This window comes from Drosophila willistoni (assembly GCF_018902025.1).
Source record: "Drosophila willistoni isolate 14030-0811.24 chromosome XL unlocalized genomic scaffold, UCI_dwil_1.1 Seg142, whole genome shotgun sequence".
Taxonomy (NCBI): domain Eukaryota; kingdom Metazoa; phylum Arthropoda; class Insecta; order Diptera; family Drosophilidae; genus Drosophila; species Drosophila willistoni.
In genome coordinates, this window is record NW_025814053.1 from 9,008,994 (window position 1) to 9,031,603 (window position 22,610).

The following is a 22,610-nucleotide window of genomic DNA, read 5'->3' on the forward strand; positions in this document are numbered from 1 at the left end:
TGGAATAGGATTTTAAAAGAGTATACTAAAGTCGTTGTCCGACCTTTCTATTAGAGCCCTTAGTTTTTATCCCTTTTTTTGTTTTTTGTTCAACCGCTAATTAAAAATGTATTTCAGTTAATATTAAAGCCACACACAGTTGCATAGTTGTTAATATTTGTTCGATATTTGTTTATACTATTTTTGAAATTTTGCTTTTATATTGTAGAGGACATGCCGCCTCCCCATGTTCTGATAATTTTACTTTTCAACTTTTAATGAGTTTGCCAAACTGTTGGGTTTTGTTTTTCGTCTTTTTTTGGTTTCGTTTTTGATTTTTTTTTTTTTTTGTGTGTGTTTGTTTTTGTTTTTCTTTTTGGTATGTAAATATTTGAAAATATATAAGTATATTAAGTATATTATATTCTATTCTATATTAGCTTTAAACTTGTTATTTGTAATATCTGTTTGTACGTTTTGCATAAATATATACATATACATATGTACATATGTGCTGTATGTGAGTGTGTGTGTAATGTGGACTTTAATGTAATAAAATTACACATTCACAAATTACATTATTGGGGCTGACTTATTGTTAGTAATTGTTGGAATGAGAATCTACATTTTACCATTGAATAAATATTTACACAAATATTTTTGAGGCAACAATGTAGATCATGTGTTTAAACAATGTAATTAATTCACGTTAAATCATAAAGAAGTTCATGAAGGATTATAACATGTTGATGATAAAAATCCGTGTGAATCTCATATTCAATCCAATCGACATGAGGAAATGAATTGCCCCGATAAATCGTTGAAAACTTTCGTCTGTCATTGGAATTGAAAACATTTGTATGCCCTGCGTTAATAGTGTACATTAGCTTTAACGAAAGGTTCGTAACACCATAATGAAGAACATAAAAACCAATTTGTATTCCACAATGGAAAAGTTTATTCATACAATGATCTAAAGAATCTAACAAACTTTAGGTGAATTGGTTTTTGCTTTTGCTTTGTTTCAGCTGACTTGGAATTCGTCAATTGCTTGCCAAGAGTATCAAAACTATCGCATAATTGATATCAATTTGAACCAATATGATTAAGCACTGATCCTGGGACCCAACATGATTTTGAGAGCCAAAGGGGACGGCAACCGCAGCCGTAACGGTGGCTCCAATTAAAATAGCCATTAAGAAGTTATATTGTTGAGTGGTGCAGGTGGCACGTGCATGTGGCAAAGCTCTTAAAGCCACAGCCTTTTTGTTGTTTCATTTATTTGGTATATTTATTTTCAATGCAATTTCTTTTTTTTTTCGTATTACATAGCAATTTCCTGTAAATTCATTTAATAATGAACTCCAGGATTAATGTAATATTATACGTAGGTATTATAAGGAAAATTCGACAAGAGTTTTACATACGCATCCAGAGACAAGAATAAAAAACAACAACAGAGAGGAGAGAAAAAAAAAAATCGAGAAGCTCCAAGTATGTTAACATACAATGCAAAAGGGATATATTTTTGTTTTTTTTTGTAAAAACACAATTTTAATTTTAAATGAAAGGATGAAAAACGCGCGCATAAGATAAACAACTTCCGGTGGATGTCAGCGGCGTGACACTTGCATAAAAATGCACACTTCCGGCTCCGGCATAAAGGCAAAATGGTGGCACGCATTTTGACCCAGCCACATGCCATACGGATCGTTGAGTCGCAGTATTTATTGTTTTTATTCTCTCTCTCCTCTGTTAATTCTACATGGTACATTGTCCCAATTGGCTAGCATCTGGCTTACAGCTTCTTTGCCTTTTTAGATACTTTGAAGTTTCATTGGCCATTGCTTAAGAGGCTCAAAGTAAACCATAATACATTAGGTATGATGGGATCTCGTTCTAACCAAAGAATGCTCCGTTTTGTTACCTGTTTAACAATATGAGAAACGTGTCGTTCAAACATTCTCACCTTTTACTGGGAATAAAAATAGCTTTAACTTCGGAGAACTGTGTGGAAAAAGCCGAGATTGTCCTTAATCGCTTATAACTGATATATGTATGCTTGCTTTTCAAAATACAAAACACAAAAGTATTCACTAAAGAGTATTTAATATATTGAAACATTTGTGCTCAACAAAGAGAAAACTACATAAAGCGATGCCGAATATTGTTAGCTTTGATATACCCAATTTTTTTTCCAATACTCTACCATTTTTAACTTATTGCGTTTAACAATGTAAACAGGGTATAAGATCCTTTGATAACCTGTCAATAGAATTGTTGTAAGCATAAGAAATGTAATTATGTTACATGGACTCCCATATTCTCACCGTAATTATGGTGTTTAGTCGTACAGATACTAAGCCTGCTGCCGTTATGCTAGTAGAACGTTGTGAGCGCATTAACATGATCAATAGATCACGTCGAAACTCAGTTGGTCGACTCAGCCAATTGCAATTATAGATGCCCTTGGAGAGCATCTCACCGGACTGATTAAGCACTTCGACCGCATAGCAAATAAACACTGTCTCGTTTGTTATGGCCACAATGAGAATAATCATGTGAAGAGTTCGTGAGAAATTCGTTTTCACATAGGCCAGAAAAAAAATGGCAGCGCATTGGGCAAGGGCTGTGCAAAAGAATTGAAAAAAAAATGCCATAGACAACGTTGACTGCATAATTTTCACTAATCTGAAAAAGAAATAAGGAATTTGACTTTGTTTTCAAATCAAGATTTTGAATCGATAAATTAAACATACTTCAATATCAACTGATGATCCTGAATGCATTCTATCAAATGTTGACGATGCTGCCGTTCCAATAATTCACGATCATGTCCAATCCTAGAGGCTCTTATGCTAAGTGCCTCAAGATGGGCAGCCACCATGGTTACATAGGTTACAGGATACGAGTCATTGTTTAGGGCACACAGTGCATTCATCAATAGGCCAAGAAAATTAAAAATTACTGTTAATAGAAAAACATCTCCATTCTTTTTGTAATCCCATGGTATCCAAGCGGGAAATATTAATATCCGATCCTTTGAAATTATTATATTTATTATACCAGTGGCCAATAAAATCATGAACACAACGAAGGTTGCTTTGAAAATGCGTTTGGCTAGACGTACAGTGCCATGAATGACTTGTCTTTCGGATCGTGTACTCAGACGTTTGTCCAGTTGCCGAAAAATCGTATGACTCTCCTGCAACTGATCCCGTATCCGCCATACGTTGGCCAACTTCAACACCTCAAAGGCATCGGGCGCGGCCACGCAAATCGCCTCACAAATAGAGGCCAGGGATGTCGCAGCCAAAGCTTGTCCAATTAAAGTCATGGGTATGAATATAAAACAGTATGATATAATTACCACACTGTAAATCGTGTAATAGCGATGCCATAGTGCCTTTCTTTTGGGTGGATGCATTCCAAACAGTTGCCACAAAATCCAATGATGGTCAAAGGCTCGCGTTGAGACCACTTCGTTGGGCATTTTCAATTTCAATTCAACTCAATTCAATTCAAACACTTTATTAACTGGCCAACTGTTTGAACCTCTCCTTTTTATATAGTCCTCGCACGCATTTATTGGCCACTAAATTATGCAAATTACTCTTTAAATTAGCAAAAAGTTGTTAATGTCTATTAAAGAACATACATACATACATATCTATTTCGAATGAAGAGTGTCATTTTCAAGGACTTTGCAGTAACTGTATACCAATATATCGAAGTTTCTGGCATTATAAATTGTTTGTGAAAAAATGTAAAAAAATTAAAAAAAAATAAAAAAAGTTGTCGCACCGATTGATACTTATACCTTGCATCCAAATTAACCTATTATAAGACCAAATGCATGTAGAAAAAATTCAATTATTGTATCATTGCTACATATATTTCAATTTTCGGATTTGCCATTTACTGAACAACAGTAGTATTTGATTTATTAGCACAAAATGAAATGAAATAGCTTTCTATGGTCAAAAGCAATTGATCGGTTTTTAATGCAATCTCGAAAACGAAAAAGTACAATTAAATAACCTTATATTTGTATTTTGGGTTTATGTTTAAAGTCTTTTTTAGGTTTTGATTAGTTCAATTTGGTTAATATTATATGTTGATTACAAATTTAGAAATTTCACTGATGCTTTGTTCAAACATTTTGAAATTTGCATAAATCTATAAAATATATTTCGATGTTTAACTAAACGGTTAGTCATCCGATTTTTAAATGCTAATGTCACAAATATGGGGTAAATGTTTAAACAAAAATATAAACCCGTTTGCCCGAATCTCAAATATGTACCTAGTGACTCAATTGAGAAGTTCTAAAAAAAGTCATTTGACATGCCATGATGATGCGGAGTGAGATGGAGCCAAGACATCTAACTCCCTCAGGGTAGGTAGCATTTTGGGTGATAGCTCACACAGGTGGTGTGTGTGTGTGTGTGTGTGTGTGTGTGTTCATTCAAATTAATAAAGCCAAATTGATTATATAACATTTGTCAATGGTAGCGAAATCTGGTGAGAAGTGACCCGGCTGACTGGCATTGGGCTTAGTCCGGTATCCGTCAGACACAGCATACACCGTCATGATTGAATATGATTGATTTGGGCGGCATAAATTATGAACAACAACAGACTGAAACCAGACTACAAAAACGACATGCCAAAGGGCATGGGGATGGGCATGGATCAGAGTAAAGGTAGAGGGGCACAGCCATAGGCCAAGAGACAGAGTCATGGATATTCTTGGGCAACCTGTCGCGACCTTGAAGCGTTTGACAAATGAGCTGTGTTATCCCAAAGATTTACGGGGAAAATGCATAATTAAATTCTGACCACCAGGCGACAAATTGTCATTGGTAACTAACAGCAGTCCAAATCCATAAAATTCAAAATAGAATATCCGAACCATCTGTCGCTTCCACACCCCAAAGCCCCCACCTTTCTCTCCCCCCTCTCGACACATTCTCATAAAGTTGATAAGTCAATTTATGGCCAATTACTTGCAATTGACATATAGAAATTGATTTAGACCCTGGGATATCTTTCACCTGTATAGTTTGTAAAACTGCAATTGATTTTTTCGCCTGAATTGTTCATGACTAATTGTAAGATAATCCAGTAATAGTTCATTTTTATTATTTTATATACCGACTATCTGTTGGTATATAAAAAATATATTTAGTTAGTGTCCAATAAATGCATTAAGACAAGATAAGATAAAGTACTTTATATTACCAAAGAAACTAGAGAATTTGAGCAGTCTAATTTCAAAATTTGCAGAGGCCTCAAGTATACGAAAATATTGGCAATGGCTAAAATAATTGATCATACTGATTTTGAAGTCCCTATCCTTAAGGATTTGCAACTGGTCAATTTGATGGAGTACAATCCGGATACAAAAACAATGCAAACGCCATCAACAATTGGCTATTATCGTCAGCCTAAGGAAAGTGAATATCCATTGGACTTGGCCAAGGGTTGGGAGCATTATATACACCGTGATTGGGCTGATCACAGTGATAGCCCACATGACAGAGTCCTGCATTATCTAAAGCACCAGGAAAGTCCTAGGGCTTTTATGAAACAAATTGATTTCTGTCTTAATCGTCAGACAATGATTGCAATTGTGGAAAAACAACAAAAACATTTTGTAGCTGTTCGCTTCAACGAATGCATTTTCCTGCACTTGATCACAGACCGTATTGAGGACTACGTCAGAGAATCAGAGCCAAGACCGCAAAGAATTACTTATCCATTCAAGGCTCGACAGTATTTATTTGCTGGTAATATATAAATGTTTAATTCTAAAAATGAAATAATAATGAATTTTTATAGATGCTCCTGACTCCACTCCAAATACCGATGTGCCCGTAAATGAGAACAGACAGATCTACGGAATTCTGACGGCCAAATTAGGTAACTTCAGGCTTATGTATTCGGGTGAGATTGCCGGCGTGGAGAATACCGAACCCCTTGGGGACTTGTACGAAACTGTCAAATGATGACTCCAGAACCAATATTAACAGAAATATTTGATATTTATGCAGAAACGATCCAGAAGTTCTGAAACAATGTCGTTTGGCATCGGTCAGGGTTTTACTTGACAATTCCGAATGGCGCTTTAAAAGAAAGATCACTAAGTGGCTAATTCAAGCCCATTTATCTGGGATCCAGCAATTTCGCGTTGCTCTTTTTAATGACGACGGTTTGGTGACCAAGCCTATCGATGGCGAGGGTCGTAATCAACTTGATCGGGTAAGTATTCAATACTCTTGAAAATAAGTATATAATATGATTATTCACATTTGAACAGCTAAACAAATTTGATATGGCAAAGCGGTATCAAACTCTCCACCATTTTCTTCATGAGGTCACTAAGTACGTGGGTGACACTGACTGTCCCCATACAATCCATGAGTTCACTGTAGACAAGCAGTCCCTTGTCTATAATGGGATGAAGCATAAGACCAATAGCAGCCTTACTGAAGAGTTTATAAGGTTTGCCAATCCAATGGACTTAAATGCACCATGCTAGACATCGACACGTTCAATTGTTTTTCTTTCTAATAAAAAGAGATCCTTGTAAGAACTTAGTAACAAATTGTTGTCAAATTTAAGTTTAAGGGCCTTTTTTGAGCATTTAATGATAAAAATAATTATGGAAGTAATTTGCAATCTGCTAAATCAAATTGGTGTTAAGTTAGAAAAAGTCAAATGAAAAAAAGAAATAAAAACATTTTTCATTCATTTCTTTTTTTTATAATTTGAAAAATATTCAAATTTAATCCGGAATTTCCTTTACTGTTTCAATTTAGATACTGAGATTTTACCTATAGCGTATTGTGTAGACTGCAGGCCGACCTAATCTAATTTGCTTAGAGAACTGCATTTTCACACACATTTGTGAATGAACTGGCCAGATTCCAATATGAACTCTCAACTGGCTTACAAACACAAAGGCAGTTATTTAGGCAGCCTACAGGAAATTACCCATAAGAGGCCTAAAAGAGCTTTGGAACTTCTAAGAAAATCTAACTAAGAGTATTTACAGTCACAATAGGACACTGCCTAACACATGTTGCAGGAGCTGCAATGTCGAGGACAGGTCGGATTTGATAGCTATTTGAATGCATTTCCTTTGAATAATAAGGAACCAGTGATACCTATAAACACATAAAATCACTTCGCCGGAGAATATGAGCAAAGTTTTGGCACTGGATTCATCTTTAATTTGAGTGGATATAATAATGGATTCGTAACTTTAAAAAAGCTCTATCGAAATTAATTCTAAAATGATTATTCAAAAAACATTGCCACATTATATAATGATGATCAAATGACTAAATTTGGACATACTAAGTATACAGTATTTTGAATGGTTTTTTAGTCTTTTCGCTGAACATCTTTTTGGGCCGACGGAAATTGTATGGAAATGAGCAAATTCTATTTTATAGTTCCCTTTTAATTGGTTCATTTTGTTGATTTCCGACAGTTTTTAATTTAAATTTTACTTTTTAAATGATGAAAGAAACAAATGCCGGACGTGGCAGAACCAAAGAAGAATTTCTTAGCACTTTGATATCTATTTAATTGCAATAAACAAATAACAAAATAAAATTTGCATTATATTCAATACAGATACACATTTGAAACGCCCTCGTATGATAAACAAATTGCTATAACTACATACAAGCATGACCATATTTAAAACACAAAAAGATATAAGTAATTAATAAAACGAAAGCAAGAGAACAACAAAACAAATGTGTTAACTATATTTGTAGGTAGGTAAGACGAAAAAAAAAAAAAATAAACAAACAAATAATAAAACTTGATCCGGAACGGAGAGAGAGAGAGAGAGTGAGCACGAATCAATTTGAGCAATTTATTTCCAATCATCTCTTTATTATATTAACTATATTAATATGTTTAATATTGAAGGGTATACATTTGGATATTTTAACTTCATTTAAATGTCGTCCATCTCAAATGCTTTCGATAATTATCGACTATTAATTATAATTGTATTTAAAGTTCCCAACTAGTTTTAGCATTGAAGATATTATATGATATGATTTATTGACCTCACAAGCCGACTAAAAAACTAAAAACGACACAGTTTTGATTATTTGAAAAAATCCAAAATCCAAAGATCTAGAATCGGTAACAAAATATTACCACCGCAAGATAATAAATTAAATAATAATCGACTACAATGAAATTAATCCTATTGAGCAAAAAACAGTTTAATTTTAAATATGTAGATTAAATATTTTAAGTGCGGGATATATAGTACATAAATGGATCAACTTTAAAAACTTAAAACTTTTTTAAAATTGTAAAACGCTAAACTTTTCTTATACGATATCTTGTATTGAAGGTAAAAGAAAGCTATCGATTTTTAAACGATTTTTTTTTTAAATCTGGATACTTATTAACATTGTCAGAGACCTTTTTTCATTTCTGAAAACCAAAATCCATATTTCTAAAGATTAAACAGAGAGAAACAGCTGAGTTTGGCTTATATTTTGTTCTTATTTGAGGAGTTTCAGTGTAACCAACTGATTTATTTCGATAATCATTTCAGTTTAGTTCTTTATGATTATCGAAGATTTAGATCTCGAAATCATGATGTAGGGAATACATACTTGTATTTAAACACCGAATCGAATTGTATAATATATGCAAAAGTATATATGTATTCAACACTCAGTTCAAAACAATGAAATGCCCACGCCTACGCATAAATGCGAACCTCAGAGCCATAGCCAAGTTGTCAAGTACGCGATTATAAATAACTCGATGCCTAACCAAAATGTATGAATGAATGAATGAATAACTGACTGACTGTCAGTCAGTCAGTTGGACGGACTGTGTGACTGACTGATCGAGTGTATCTACAAGATACAGCAAATGACTTTTAGCTGAAATCAAACAAAACCAAATTGACAACGAAACAAAAAGTAGTTCCGACTGCCAAACCGAGCCAAGTTTGTCAAAGCGTCGCCGGCCCCCGGGCCACCAGGTAGAAGGTAGTGATACTACAGAAGAGACGTTTTCGTTAAGAGAGGGGAGGGAGCGTTTGGTAGATTGAATGGAGAAACGGGATGACGCCAACAAAATGCGACAACATTCAGTATCTCAGCTCTGAACTGTTCTCATCTGAGTGTGTACCATGAGTAGTGCCAATGGAGACGCTCCATATAAATAGCTCAGGTCCGTCTAGAAGGTGCTTCAGTTCAAATTGAACGCTTCAAGTGGCATAAATACTTCTTTTTCTTTAATATAATTTTCATTCTTATTTATTTATTTTCATAATTTTTTTTTATTTTTCCTTGCGTTCGTTTGTAAATATTTAAATTATTAATATTTCGACCTTTGTAATCGAATTGAATCCGTGTATCGGTATAACTGGAGAATGGTAAGTTGGCCAGTAACCAAAAATGTTTACCATGTAAACAGACCCAAGTCATCATAAAAAATGCATTAAAAACTGTGCGACTGTGTGTGTGTGTGTGTGTGTGTGTGTGTGTGTCTGTGTGTGTCTGTGTGTGTGTATGTTAAGTACAGTACGTGTATGGAATATGGAAGCAAAAAGTAACTAAATAAACATACATAGATATATACAACAGAAATCGTAATAAAAGTATTGATATAAACGGAAATCCCCATTACTAAACAATGCCATCGACATTAGCTATGATTTAATACCGATTTCCGACAATTTTTAAGGAGGGACATTACAGGTTGATAACGTGAGTGTTACCCAAAAGAAAACTTGGATAATTCTTGGATTACACACAGAATAAACAGCACTTAAGACTTATACATACATAAGATCCAAAGTACCTTTTAAATCGATCAGATCTATGCATTATATTGAGATTAAATATCTGCTCGATAAGGTGCATTAAGGAATAAACTACTTGAACAAGAAAATTAATAATCAAAATAGTTGCCCATAAAAAAAAACTAAAAATACTTTTTATACAAGATACATATATAGAAAATGGAGTATGGTTTAAGTCGGAACACAAATAAATTATGAATTTAATATTAAATTGCCAAAATATGACAAAGATCAACTCATATATCAATGACAAAATTTATCCTTGGCTTGCAAAATATATAAATTTAACCAAATTGATGATAAATTTGCTGAAAATGGAATTTTAATTCAATGTGTAACTAAACTAAACTAATCTGGAATGTTTGTTAAATAAATTATTATAATTTAAATTCGATTAAACCGCCCACAATTTCCTTCAATGATCTGCTGTGTGTGTGTGTCAGTGTGTAGGGAAAATTAAATCATACCAAATCCGGTCGAAAAACAATTCAATACAGCAGCTGTGACAATTTGCATAATCGCATTGTATTTGGATTCATATTTCAGCTGAAATTGAACTTCCAAAGAAGCGTTCGACAACAACAAGTTTAGTATCTACATGTGTCATCCACAAAGCGCAAATGATGAGATGATGATGATGATGATGATGACGATCATATCACCTTGACAAAAAGTCATCGTCATTATCGGCGGAAACTATATTTGGTGCAAATCCATTAAATAGCTCTATTAAGTTTGCAGTGACCTGTCGGAATAGTCATAAAGTAAATGCCAATGCACAGGAACACAAACAAACAAACAAATAAGCAAACAAAAAAACCCAATTTATATATTAAGATTTAAATTGGGTTTTTTTTTTTGTCGCTTGACATGCGAAATATTGTTAAAGCTTGTCATTGGAGAAAGATAGCTCCTAAATTCTGTGAAAACAAAAAATTGCTTAAAAGTTGTTAAGTGTTTGATGTATTTCCATCAAAAAAAAAAATCTTTAAATTACTATCCATTAATTAGAAGTGATTGCATACAATGAGATATTGTCTATTAAAATGGTTCTCGAAAAAAAACACTGACAAATCCAACATTGTGTGTCTTTTTATGGGTATAGTCTCTCATAAAATTCCAAATACTCGAATTTTGAAATACTTTGAATTAATATTCCGCTTATGTTTCAAAAAATATTCTATTTTGAAGTTCAAACTTGCAATATTTTTGAGTTTCGTTAATTTGTAGAAAGTCCTGTGTAAATTTAAAGAAAATCTAAGCATAAATTACGAAAATCTGCATGGATTGTTTTTGGCGACCTTTTTGATTGATGTCAAAACTTTTGTTCTAGTTTTCCGAATAATAAATTTTAATAGAATCTCTAGTGAATCAGGGGATAGGCCTCAAGAGAGTTGGTGTTGGTGTCCAAAAATCCAAATGATACATGAAATTTCTCAAAAAACGTTTGTCCTTACCGTGGGATAACTTTTAGATTTTAAAGGCAATTTGATTTTCTTCAACTGATGTTGTAGTAACCCTTCTCTGATATGATATTTCTTGATATATCCCATAAAAATGTGATATAAAAACATATTGCACATAAAAGTATAAATTAATAATTAGTAATTGTCTTTATGTATTAACAGTTAAATGGATTTAAGGATTTACCATTTTGTTTTTCTTAAATACTAACCGAAACATTGCTTTAAATTATAAAAATTATAATTACATAATGATTCATTTTAGAGTTATGTCTCAATATCGATATACATATCAACTTCAAATGATGTCAGAGAGACTTTAGCGGTAGTAAATAACCCTTTTAAATACAGTGAAAACTCGTTAAAAAGAACTTTATTTGTGGCTTTTTTTTTATTGATAGAACTAAAATTTATATATACATATGTATAAAAGAATGTGTATCATATAATTCCCAAAAAACTGTCTTACAATTAGTAAAATAACTTCTTTTTTTTGCAAACTCTAAACTGTATACACAGTGGTGCCCACAAATTTAGGTCATCTTGGGTTTCGGATTTTCACAAGTAAATTTATGAAAATCCAAAACTTCTTTAAATAGCTCATGTGTGTTTTTTTGTCTTAAATATTTAGCCACACGAGAATTGAGTATTGGAAAGCTGAGACCACTGTAAATTACCTCAAAAATTTATTAATTGAGTCACTTGGAAGTCGATAAAATCAAAACCAAAGTTTGCATATCGGAAAGGTTCTAGATTCGTGGCCACCACTGTATGCAAAATCAATAAATCCCATAGGGATAAAACATAGAGAGCGAGCGACTATTTGGAATATTTTTGTATAATCATTGATCAAAAGTTTAATGTGACACGATATTTGATTCAAGTTAGGATGTATACATAAAGAACTTTTCGAAAAGACCATATTTTTCTAAGTTGATTAAGATCATTTCCATTTTTTGTCTATGGATCGATATATAAATAAACTGATGAAACTGATGACTGGAAAAACATAACGACTTAATTTCTAATTGCTGTTCAACAATATATATCTAACCCCCTGTCAAGAGGAATAATTTTGAATTAACTTACATGTATTAAAAAAGTAACTGTTTCCCCATCTATATCTTATTTTGCAGCATCAACAGCAACTAGTGGGCGTGGTGACGCTAATCGTTCTGGCGGTTTGTGTGCTGCCACAATTGGCCATAGGTAAAAAAATCGAGAAACGTTGTCTCAATTGCTCATATCGTACATATTATACATATGGCGATGGTCGTTCCTTGCAGCGCGTTGTCTATAGAGATCCATTCTACACACGTGGTATTTACCCAACAATATATATACATACATTTACCAAAAATTATAGTATAGTAAACTGATGCTGCACTTAATGAATTGTAAAAAGAGAGCACCTTAAGCGCTAACAGTTATGCATATGTACATATATACATATGTATGTCGCACCTTGTATATAGCCTTAAACTAGATGTAATGACACCCAAAACTTCTACTCCCACAAAAAAAGTTTTTAACACACTCAATCGCAGAATATTTCGTAACCGACCACAGTGCACAAGAACACCTTTACATACCACATCTTTCTCTTTGTCTCCTTCTCTCTCTCTCTCTGCTCCTTTTACCCTCCAACCCGTGTCCACCATTTCACATACCAAAATTGAAGCTCAGACATACGGATGCAGTGGAAATCCATGCGGTGTGAATGCCGTTTGCCAGGAGGCCTCCGGCGGCCGTCCGGTGTGCTCCTGCCCACCAGGCTACAGCGGTAATCCGCTTACGCACTGCAATCGCGGCGAGTGCCTGGACAATGTCGACTGTCGCGGCGACCTGCAATGTAAGGACAATCGTTGCGTTAATCCATGTGTCGGTGCCTGCGGCATTGGCTCCAATTGTGATGTAAGTTCTTCACCTGCTCTTTACAACCACATTTTCGAGTGGACACGCTCTTCTCTTTTCGCCAACGATGTATGTATAATCGGGCTTCATTTCACCTGCTCACTTACAGGCCAGGAATCATGTCGCCGTTTGCAGTTGCCCAGCGGGCTATAATGGTGATCCTTATCATGCTTGCCATCTTAACGATCCAGGTAAGAGAAACAAAGAAACGAAATTTTTCTTTAACAATTTTCAACATTTCAAATCGAGAAATTTAATATAATTTGAAAGGAAAAACAAGTAACACTCTAAAGAGGAAAAGCTTTATTTTCTTTTAAATATTTCTTATAAGTATTAGGGTAACAAATTTTAATTACTGGGACCCTGGGTTTGGTAATTATTTACTTATAAAACAGAACAGAAGCTACAGAAAATAATTTTAGATATAGCATTACGCAAAAGAATGCGTCGATTTTATGGCAAATTTTTAATTAGTTTAAGTAAATATTTACCACCAAAACGAATTCGAATGTTAAATATAGAGAAAATGAACAAAAAAAGTCCCAAAATTAAATAGTTCATGGTAATCTACTAATTCATTGTGAGTAATCCTAAAAAAAACCATATACATATATATAATTTATTCCTTAATAGATTCCGATAGATTACACCTTTAATGTATTAGCGTAAGCTAAGACGTCAAAGAATGATAAACAATGTATGCAAATAATGTTTTTAAAGGAAACCACAGACCCATATTCACTTCCCTAATAGAGTGTTCTAGGGGCACAACCTACTTACATACATATCTACTTACTTATTTGCCCACAAGTGTCGACTGGTTGTCATTGCGATTATGCGATTTTACTGACGTAGCCGATTGACTGCTGCTGGTTTTGACCAAATTAAGCCAGAGCAACAACAAACGATTACCGACATTACACTTCTACAATGTTATATGGATGTAGGTTGTATGCCAGCATTTTTAATATTGATTATTAAGAGTTTAATACACAATAACAACAACAACAACAGACAGCAAACGCCCAAATCTTATATAAAAAAACAAACACACACACACTCTAGCTTTATGGTAATTAGTTGTTATTATTAGTTTTGTCTTACCCGCCCAGTATGGTCAAGATCAAGGACAAATCAAGTTATTAAAGGCGCAGCACAATTTTTGTATCTAATTCGAATAGAAATTTCCCATTATTTAATTGCTTTGTAACTTTGCAGTTGGTTTTATAGAAGTAGTCGGTATTCTTAGACTGTAATCTTGATCAGCATAGCCAGACGATTTCATATAATCATGTTCATTTTGACTGTTTCTACAAATCTTTGGGGCATTTTCTATAAATTTCTATAAATAGTTCTTGAAGTGGATAAATAGGTAGTGATCGATCCTAGTACCATTTAGTTGCCATAGAAATGTCCAATGTTCTTTTCTTGTGGGTTAAAAGAAAATACATAATCTAAAAAACTTTGGGCTACTATTCAAAATTGTTCACATGGAAAACCCGAATTTATACATATGTATAATAGGTCCCAATATAGAGTATAAATGAAATGGTGTGGACCTTTCATATATCGCATTGCCGTATTTTCATGTACACTTCTTGACATTTTTGACATTCATTGTTCTTCTTGTTGTAGTGATTTATGCCGGGTCATGTGATTTATGTACAGGTCATGAACTTGACCCCCACATACATACATACATACATCCATGCATATATATGTATGTAGGTGTACTTAGTGGTGACCCCCATTGACTTGCCCAAACCACAAAAAAATGGCAGCTTCTTATCCACTCTTACAGTCACTTGAGCAGTCGCATAGCGCAAAATAATTGGGTTTTTGGTGGTCAGCAGAAGGGAATGGGATGGGGAGGGCGCAGGGGACAACTTGAAATAGCCCTAAATAACTCATAACAACAACTACAACAACACAACTACAAAACACGAATCAAGTTCAAATTGTCAAAGTTCATTTATGCGCATAATTTTTTCGTTTTCGTTTTGGCTCGTTTTTTTTTTTGTATAATTCGCCAAGTTGCCAATTTAAATGTATTGAAGCAAGTGCAAAATATCAGTAAACCAAAATACAAATATTTCATAAATTTATTATATGTATATTTGTCTTAATTTGGCTGGTTTTGACGATCTTTTTGATTGATATCAAACCATTTGTTTGAGACCAACTCGAAGCCGATGAATAGAAACACAATGGATTATTCCTATAAATTTCGATCTCTTTTCTGGATTGTCGACTTGGAGTTTTCTTTAATATTTATTCTAAGTTTAAATAAATTCTTTGATAGTTTTTGAAACCATCAATAATTACCAATTAAATTTTAATGGTTTGCACTTGTGTATAGGGTAGCAAAAACTTAGTTTCACGTTTCCGATGCCAAAAAGTAAATATATTCCAAATCATTATGAGAAGACGAGTCAATCCGTCTATTTCGTATTAACTTCACGCCCTAAATTATAAATTATAAATAAATTAATTAATTAATTATACTAAACTGAACATTGGCTTAAAGCTAAAGGTAATAAAACCTAATTGAAATGAAGTTGGACAATTTTTTAAATCGTACCACTATAATTTACATAATTATAGCTTTCGATCGATTAAATAACCAACTGACAAATATCTCTTAATGTAGAAATATGGATATATATTATTAAAGTAGGCTTAGTGAAAAATTTCTTATAGTATACAAAAATTTTTGGCAATATAAAAATACTTGAGAAACAAAACTGATTCGACGAAATTTTAATTTTCGCTTCAAGTATTAAGTTACCAGGACCCTAAAACATTTCAAGTTAAGACATTTTTGACCTTACAACAACAAAATCCTGATAACTTCAAAATTATACACCGCGAAAAACACAACCACAAATCTCGTTCAAACTGTGCAATCAAAAATACATAAGAAGGATAATACTTTCCTTTCCTGAGTAAAAGTCCTTAAAGAGAGCTAGGAGAAAAAGTGTTTGGCTTAAAGATATTAAATTCTACTAGCAAAAGACATTTCAAGGACAGTAAATAATAATTACCCACATATACTTCATGTGCAATTTTTACTTTTTTGCTTTTGCACATTGTTTGATTGATTTGATTGATTCATTGTTGCTTACAGAGGAACAATGCCACCCCAGTCCATGTGGCATCAACACAAAGTGCGAGATCATTAACGGTGTGCCGACATGCTCCTGTCTGCATGGATATTTGGGCAATCCATTGAGTGGCTGTCGCCATGAATGCGACCACGACGGCGACTGCAGCAGCCGGGACATGTGCAGCAATTTCAAGTGTGTGCCATCGTGTGGTCAATGCGGCACGGGGGCCACCTGCAAAACGGTCGCCAATCACCGGGCTGTCTGTGAGTGCCCAAAGGGATATATTGGCAGTCCGTATACTGAATGCCGACCCGAATGCTATGGCGATTCCGATTGTCCAGCTGGTCGACCAGCCTGCTTTTATGGCATATGCAAAAATACATGTGAAGGGGCTTGCGGCATTGGTGCGGATTGCAATCTGCGTGGCCTAACACCCGTGTGCAGTTGTCCGCGAGACATGACCGGTGATCCGTTTGTGCGCTGTCGCCCCTTCACCAAGGAGGATCTCTGCGATCCCAATCCATGCGGCACCAATGCCATATGTGTGCCCGGACACGATAACACTGGACGCGAACGTCCTGTTTGCAATTGCCTGCCCGGACATACAGGCAATCCATTGTCCCACTGTACACGGGTAAGAGGCAATAACAAATCTATCATAATCATATCATAATCAAATGCCTTTTCAGGGCGAATGCCTTAGTAACAGCGAGTGTCCGGATCATAGAGCCTGCATTAATTATCAATGCATCGATCCATGCATTGGTAAATGCGCCACCGGAGCCAGCTGTGAGCCCAAGGCCCATTTGGCTGTCTGCCGTTGCCCGCCCGGACAGTCGGGTGATGCTCTAGTCTCATGTCGTCAGACACGCACCTTCCCCGTGGCCAAGTATCACTAGACTTGACGATGGAGTGATGTAGCCGCTCTGCCTGCCAAAACCAACCACAAGTCAATTTATCTAACTTCTAATTCACTTACGATCTTTTTTTTTTGGATTTGCTGCTCTTTTTCATTATTAAAATATAATTTGTTTTTTTTTTTAAATAAAAACAATGATTTACTTATAAACGAACCAATTCTTCGAATAAATTAATTTTGAGGTATATTTTGCTGTGGATATATCCTCTTGAACTTTATATCAAACCTGGATTAAGGGCAATCTTGTGAAGATTACAAAAACCATCAAAAACTAAAAAATTCCAATGGCCGTGACAAGTCTTCAACTCCAAACTAGTTGGGAATTACAACAAAATTACAGCCTTCTTTTCGTAAACCTACATGTTTTGTAATTGATCTGATCTGTAAGCTCTACGCCAAATATTAGAAAAGATTGATCTTTCTGAGTTATACTCACCGAACTACGGAAACTATATATTGAAAGGGAGGTCCAGTCCACCTTACAGATTTTGCTTCTTGATCTAAAAATGGGGATTTGATTTGCTACTTTTTGCGGAAAGTTAAATATTAACAAAATTTTGTGTTGGTTTTTTGCTTGTTACTCTGTATTTGAGTGTTAATCGTGAGCTTCAGTGTTAACATTGAATCAATCTTGTAACAAATAGCATTCAGAATACTGTGTATCGTCGCATTCATGTGAATAAATAGAGGTCCAAATGAGTCCTCGTCCACCCGTCACCCATAGTATTAACAGCAGTTTCCAATGACAAGTTGATAAACAAATTTTTGCTGTCGCCCATTGTGTTTGGAATGAGTCCAGCAGTTAGGCATCCTGTTTGGCATAACGGGATGTCCATAGCTTGGCATTCTGGTTGTATGTCAAGCGATCGGTTAAAAATATATTTGCTATATACTCATCGACTGGATCATTTGGATTCGGATCGGATAAAAGAGACATAATCGATAGCAATAGCTTGGATGTGGTCAATACGGGTGACCAATCGTCGGTTAGTAAATTCATGCAAATGGAACCCAATTGATCGATATTTGGATGATAGATCTTCGTAAGGAATACGACCTTGGGTGGGGCAAATGGATAGTCAACAGGAAAACTCCAGTCCAGACGAAAATGCCCATTCTCATAGGGAGTGCCCTTCGGTCCAATGATTGTGCCCAGCCAATGGAACATGTTATCGTCCACCATCTCGATACGGCAGCCATCTGGTGGATCCTTACGAAATTCATCCAACTCGCGACCCAAACGGCGTATGGCCACCTCACGTGCATTTGTACGTGGATAGGGGGCCACAGAATCCACCAAGTGAGTACGTCTGCGCTCCATCACATGTCCCATGTTCTCCGGGAAACGGCCGGACACCAGTACCCGGTCATCCGTTGCGGCAGCATTATTCTCTTCGTTATATGTGGGACGGCCACCACCAAGACCACCAGCACCTCCAGTAGATCCCGAACTAGAACCAGGTCCGCAAATTGTAAGGCGTCTATCTGTGGTTAAGGGGACGCGTTCACTGCGACGAATCGGCGGCATAATGTCAGTAAATCTCTAAAATATATTCTTGTGGAAATTTAGAAAATATATATATATATTTATATTATATTATGTTTTGTTTTGTTTTCTTGCTACTTAAGTGTTAACATTAAAACTAGCACTGACCCGGAATAGTCAACGAAATTGGCAGATAACCAAACGAAATGTCAAGGCCAATGTGATGTCGTTTTATGTTTCATTCTCTAGAAATTCTAAAATCAACTATCAGCAAAGTTAATGAAGTGTTTTATCATAAAATTGGAAAAGTATAAGTGTATTTACAAGACCGATTGCAGGCCACCAAGTTAGTTCATCTTGAGTCTTAAATTTAACTTGGTTTAATCGAATGTTCAAAGTGAATGTGTAGATTATACAGTCAAACTTCGCTATGGTTAACTTCATGTTCCTTATTAAATAATTAAGACAGAAAATAGCGCAAAAATATAAATGACTAAAGTATAATAGAGTTTAAATTCCAAACAAGTCGTAATCTCACCAGATAGTGATGTTTCCATAGAATTAAGTTTCGGATTTCTTGCAGTAAAGTTGAACAGTATCAAAGTTATAAACGTATCTACATTTATAGTCCTATATTCCTAAAAATATTATATTTTTAAAGTACATTGTTCGTAGTCCAAGGTATAAACTGACGGTCTTTATAAATTGATTACTATGAAGACTTTACATCAATCTACTACAATTTTATTGCATAAAACGGTGTTTAATGCAGAATTTAGACAATTCGGACTCCTATCCGAAAACTATATTGTTGTCTCATGAGCTGATTTCGCTAACTTCTTTAGAATTGGTTCAAGACTCTAACTAGTTGAGAATTACAAATAAGCAAAGAAAGGAAAAGACAGCTAACTACTTAAGAATAAACTTCTAACAACATTTTCCAAAATTCGAATTATTTTAAAAGAGTGAGAAATAAATGTTAAGAGATCTGTGCAGAGAACAAGGAATTTCGGACCCAGCGCAGGACAAGGAACTGCCATATACACATCGATATATAAACACATATCTCAATGTAGAAACATAGAAAAATCTTATTAAAGTAGGCTTCGTAAGAAACTTCCCCTAATATAAATATAATAATAATAATATAATATGGCCAATGAAATTTACTAAACTACGTATGAAGACATTACCCTCAATTGTGCCCACACTACCAACTTTAATTCGAGTTTTATCTGCAAAGTTAATAAAAAGTAAACAATAAAATTTATTGTAAATTATTAGAATTTGTTTACTTTAGTGTATACTCTAGTTAGAATTTGCAACACGCTGCTTTAACTTGAATAAAAGCATGTCTCAGAGATTATCTTAGCAGGAACTACTAAATATGCAACGCCTGTAATATGGTCAACTCCATAAATCAATAGATCATAATAGCAAATGTCTAGAACTTTAGAGTTACTCGCTTTCTGAATGTATTCATGCAATGCTCTAGTTGATATTACGAGTATAAAAATCAAAGGGTTTTTAATTATCGGTTCCCAAAAAGGATTGTAATAAGAATAAGCTGACTATATGTATATATGTACAGAAACATGCCCAAATGCACTTACGACGGGTTTAATGCAAAAAGTTATTATTTTCTCTCTTATAGATAAATTTTAAAGAATTTAAAATAATAATATAATATTTACAAGCATTTCAATGAACGGATCGTAGATGAATAGTCATTCGTTTATGCTGTAATTTTTTAAATTCTGCTACGTGTAATTTTTTCTCTCTCTCTCTATGGGTGCGCCGCCATCTAAAAGTCACTCTACCGGCCATTTTGAGTTTCCTGGCAGCCATCTTGAACTTTAGGAACGCCATTTAACGTAGGTAATTGTTTACGGCTCTAGCAAACACAGCTCAAATGTTTCAAATGTGAAGTAATATAAGCAAAAATTTAGAGCTTATGCATCATACAGTTCAAACTATGATTCCTCACATTAATCGTTTTATTTGGCCATTTTTTTATATTTATCTACACATACTACCCCTGACTACATATAATGCACGAATAGCGGTACACAATTATTTACATCGTTTTACTTTGTGATGAAGTGAACCTTATATACTGACCAGGGGTGTAGATTTACAAAGCATTCGACAATACACCTTGTTTTTGGTTTTTTTTAAATTAAATTAGTTGCTTTATTATTGTATGTATATATATATATAATCATTCTCATTCATTCTGTTCAATATGGTATATATATATATGTGTCTATATATAGTAATCAACTAGGTTTAGATTTACCGCACTTTCTGAAAGTTTTTGCAAATTTATATTTGGTGTTAAAACACAATACATATGTATACAATTTCCAGTTTGTTTTGTTTTACAATATACATCAATATAAATACGTTGTTTTTGTTGTTCTGTTTAGACATACATATGGAGACATATGTATGTACATATATATGTATATAAAAAAAAAAAAAAAACACTGAGTTGGCCAACACCAAACATGGTTAACGGGCTTAATTGGCGTACATATTGAGAAATATTTACATACACATATTCCTTCATCTATTTATAATTAGTAGTAATCCCTTCAGCAAATAAACAAAATAAAAAAAAAATTTGAAAATCGGTAATGTCCGATTTCATTAGACCTATTATATATACTGTATATATTTTTAAAACTTTAGCATCTATTTGGGTTAGTTAAAGTTTATTATACGTTCTAAAATGAGGGAAAACCCAAATCGTTTCTAAACTTTTGATGGAAATGGGGAATATACACAAAACGCATTCAATTAAAATAGTTTTTTACGTGCATGATACACATACATACATAAACACATACATACATACATATATGGAAGCTAGTTTAAAAGTCTTCAAAGCCAACAAAGACTCACAAATGTAGAAGGTGGTGTAGGCAAACAATAGATATTTAATATAAGTATACGATATAATTCTAATATTGAGTATATATGCTTAAATTTGAGATCGTAATGATCGGTAAAACGGACAATTTTATATCGATGAAACGTATATATGTATTTATAGGTATATACAACCCATGTGATCAGCTTGATTATGTTAAACAAAGGTGGACAAGTGCTAAGATTTGTTTTACTTTTACAGATCAAAACTTAATAGAACCGTTTATTATAAGTAGTTAGATATAAATATACATAAATGTATACAATATCAAAGCATAAAGCAGTTATGGTTGCTCTTTTTTTATATATGTATATTTTCTTTGTCTTAAAATTAGATTGCGGTTTCTCTCTGTGTGTGTGTGTGTGTGTGTGTGTGGTTTTAATTTTTCGGTTACTTCAACTTGAATATATGTAGGAGGAAATATTGCATATTGGAACGATGTTGAAAAACAAAACATTAATGTATATAATAATAAAATTTTAGAATGCATATATAATAAATGAGTTTAATTAATGCAGAAAGGTCTTTTATCTTAGTTATTGTTAATTTTGTTTTCTCTGGTGTTTGAAGGAAACGCAAATCGGCACAAAAGTGTCCCATTTGAATTTGTGAACAAAAATGAGAACTGATACTGAACACATAAAATCATATGATTTCGATTATTTGTTGATTGTTTTCTAAATTATAATACAATTTATGTTATGTTAATATTTGTATTCATATATACAAATTTGTTAAATTTTTTCTGTTGGCCTAGTTATTTAATATGTTTATTTTTTTTTTATTGTTGCTGTGTTGTTTTGGGCAACTTTTTTTTTTGGATTAACCCATCTTTCGCAATTTTCTTTCTTTTAATATTGTAAATACAATTATTTCGTTTTCAAAGTTTTATATATAAATATATATGATTGTGTATATATATTTATAGAAATATCTAAATACAATTAA

At 33.8% G+C, this 22,610-nt stretch overlaps 4 protein-coding genes across 6 annotated transcripts; 2 read left to right on the forward strand and 2 right to left on the reverse strand.

The window, feature by feature from the left end:
- Positions 1–2,114: 2,114 nt before the first annotated feature.
- On the reverse strand, positions 2,115–3,658 carry LOC6644646 (putative odorant receptor 19b). The gene is made up of 3 exons (XM_002067242.4): positions 2,739–3,658; positions 2,310–2,670; positions 2,115–2,244 (listed from the first exon to the last, which is right to left on the reverse strand). Exons 1-3 carry the CDS (start codon positions 3,470–3,472, stop codon positions 2,194–2,196), a joined length of 1,146 nt encoding a protein of 381 aa, XP_002067278.4. The 5' UTR covers positions 3,473–3,658; the 3' UTR covers positions 2,115–2,193.
- A 1,630-nt stretch (positions 3,659–5,288) lies between these two features.
- LOC111518883 lies at positions 5,289–6,581 on the forward strand. Its single transcript, XM_023176982.2, has 4 exons — positions 5,289–5,771; positions 5,824–5,971; positions 6,036–6,243; positions 6,302–6,581. Exons 1-4 carry the CDS (start codon positions 5,297–5,299, stop codon positions 6,521–6,523), a joined length of 1,053 nt encoding a protein of 350 aa, XP_023032750.2. The 5' UTR covers positions 5,289–5,296; the 3' UTR covers positions 6,524–6,581.
- A 2,747-nt stretch (positions 6,582–9,328) lies between these two features.
- LOC6644645 (neurogenic locus Notch protein) lies at positions 9,329–17,395 on the forward strand. 3 transcript variants are annotated; one of them, XM_015177916.3, is made up of 6 exons: positions 9,329–9,409; positions 12,438–12,621; positions 12,983–13,215; positions 13,325–13,406; positions 16,343–16,956; positions 17,012–17,395. In XM_015177916.3, exons 1-6 carry the CDS (start codon positions 9,407–9,409, stop codon positions 17,219–17,221), a joined length of 1,326 nt encoding a protein of 441 aa, XP_015033402.1. In that variant the 5' UTR covers positions 9,329–9,406; the 3' UTR covers positions 17,222–17,395. The 3 variants fall into 3 exon arrangements, with proteins under 3 accessions (XP_015033402.1, XP_023032659.1, XP_046867490.1); XM_023176891.2 differs by having other exon boundaries at positions 9,330–9,409; positions 12,438–12,510; XM_047011534.1 differs by lacking the exons at positions 9,329–9,409; positions 12,438–12,621 and having other exon boundaries at positions 12,778–13,215.
- A 408-nt stretch (positions 17,396–17,803) lies between these two features.
- LOC6644644 (ubiquitin-conjugating enzyme E2 4) lies at positions 17,804–18,898 on the reverse strand. The gene has a single exon (XM_002067240.4). The coding sequence runs from the start codon at positions 18,767–18,769 to the stop codon at positions 18,044–18,046; it is 726 nt and encodes a 241-aa protein (XP_002067276.1). The 5' UTR covers positions 18,770–18,898; the 3' UTR covers positions 17,804–18,043.
- Between the last annotated feature and the right edge of the window lie 3,712 nt (positions 18,899–22,610).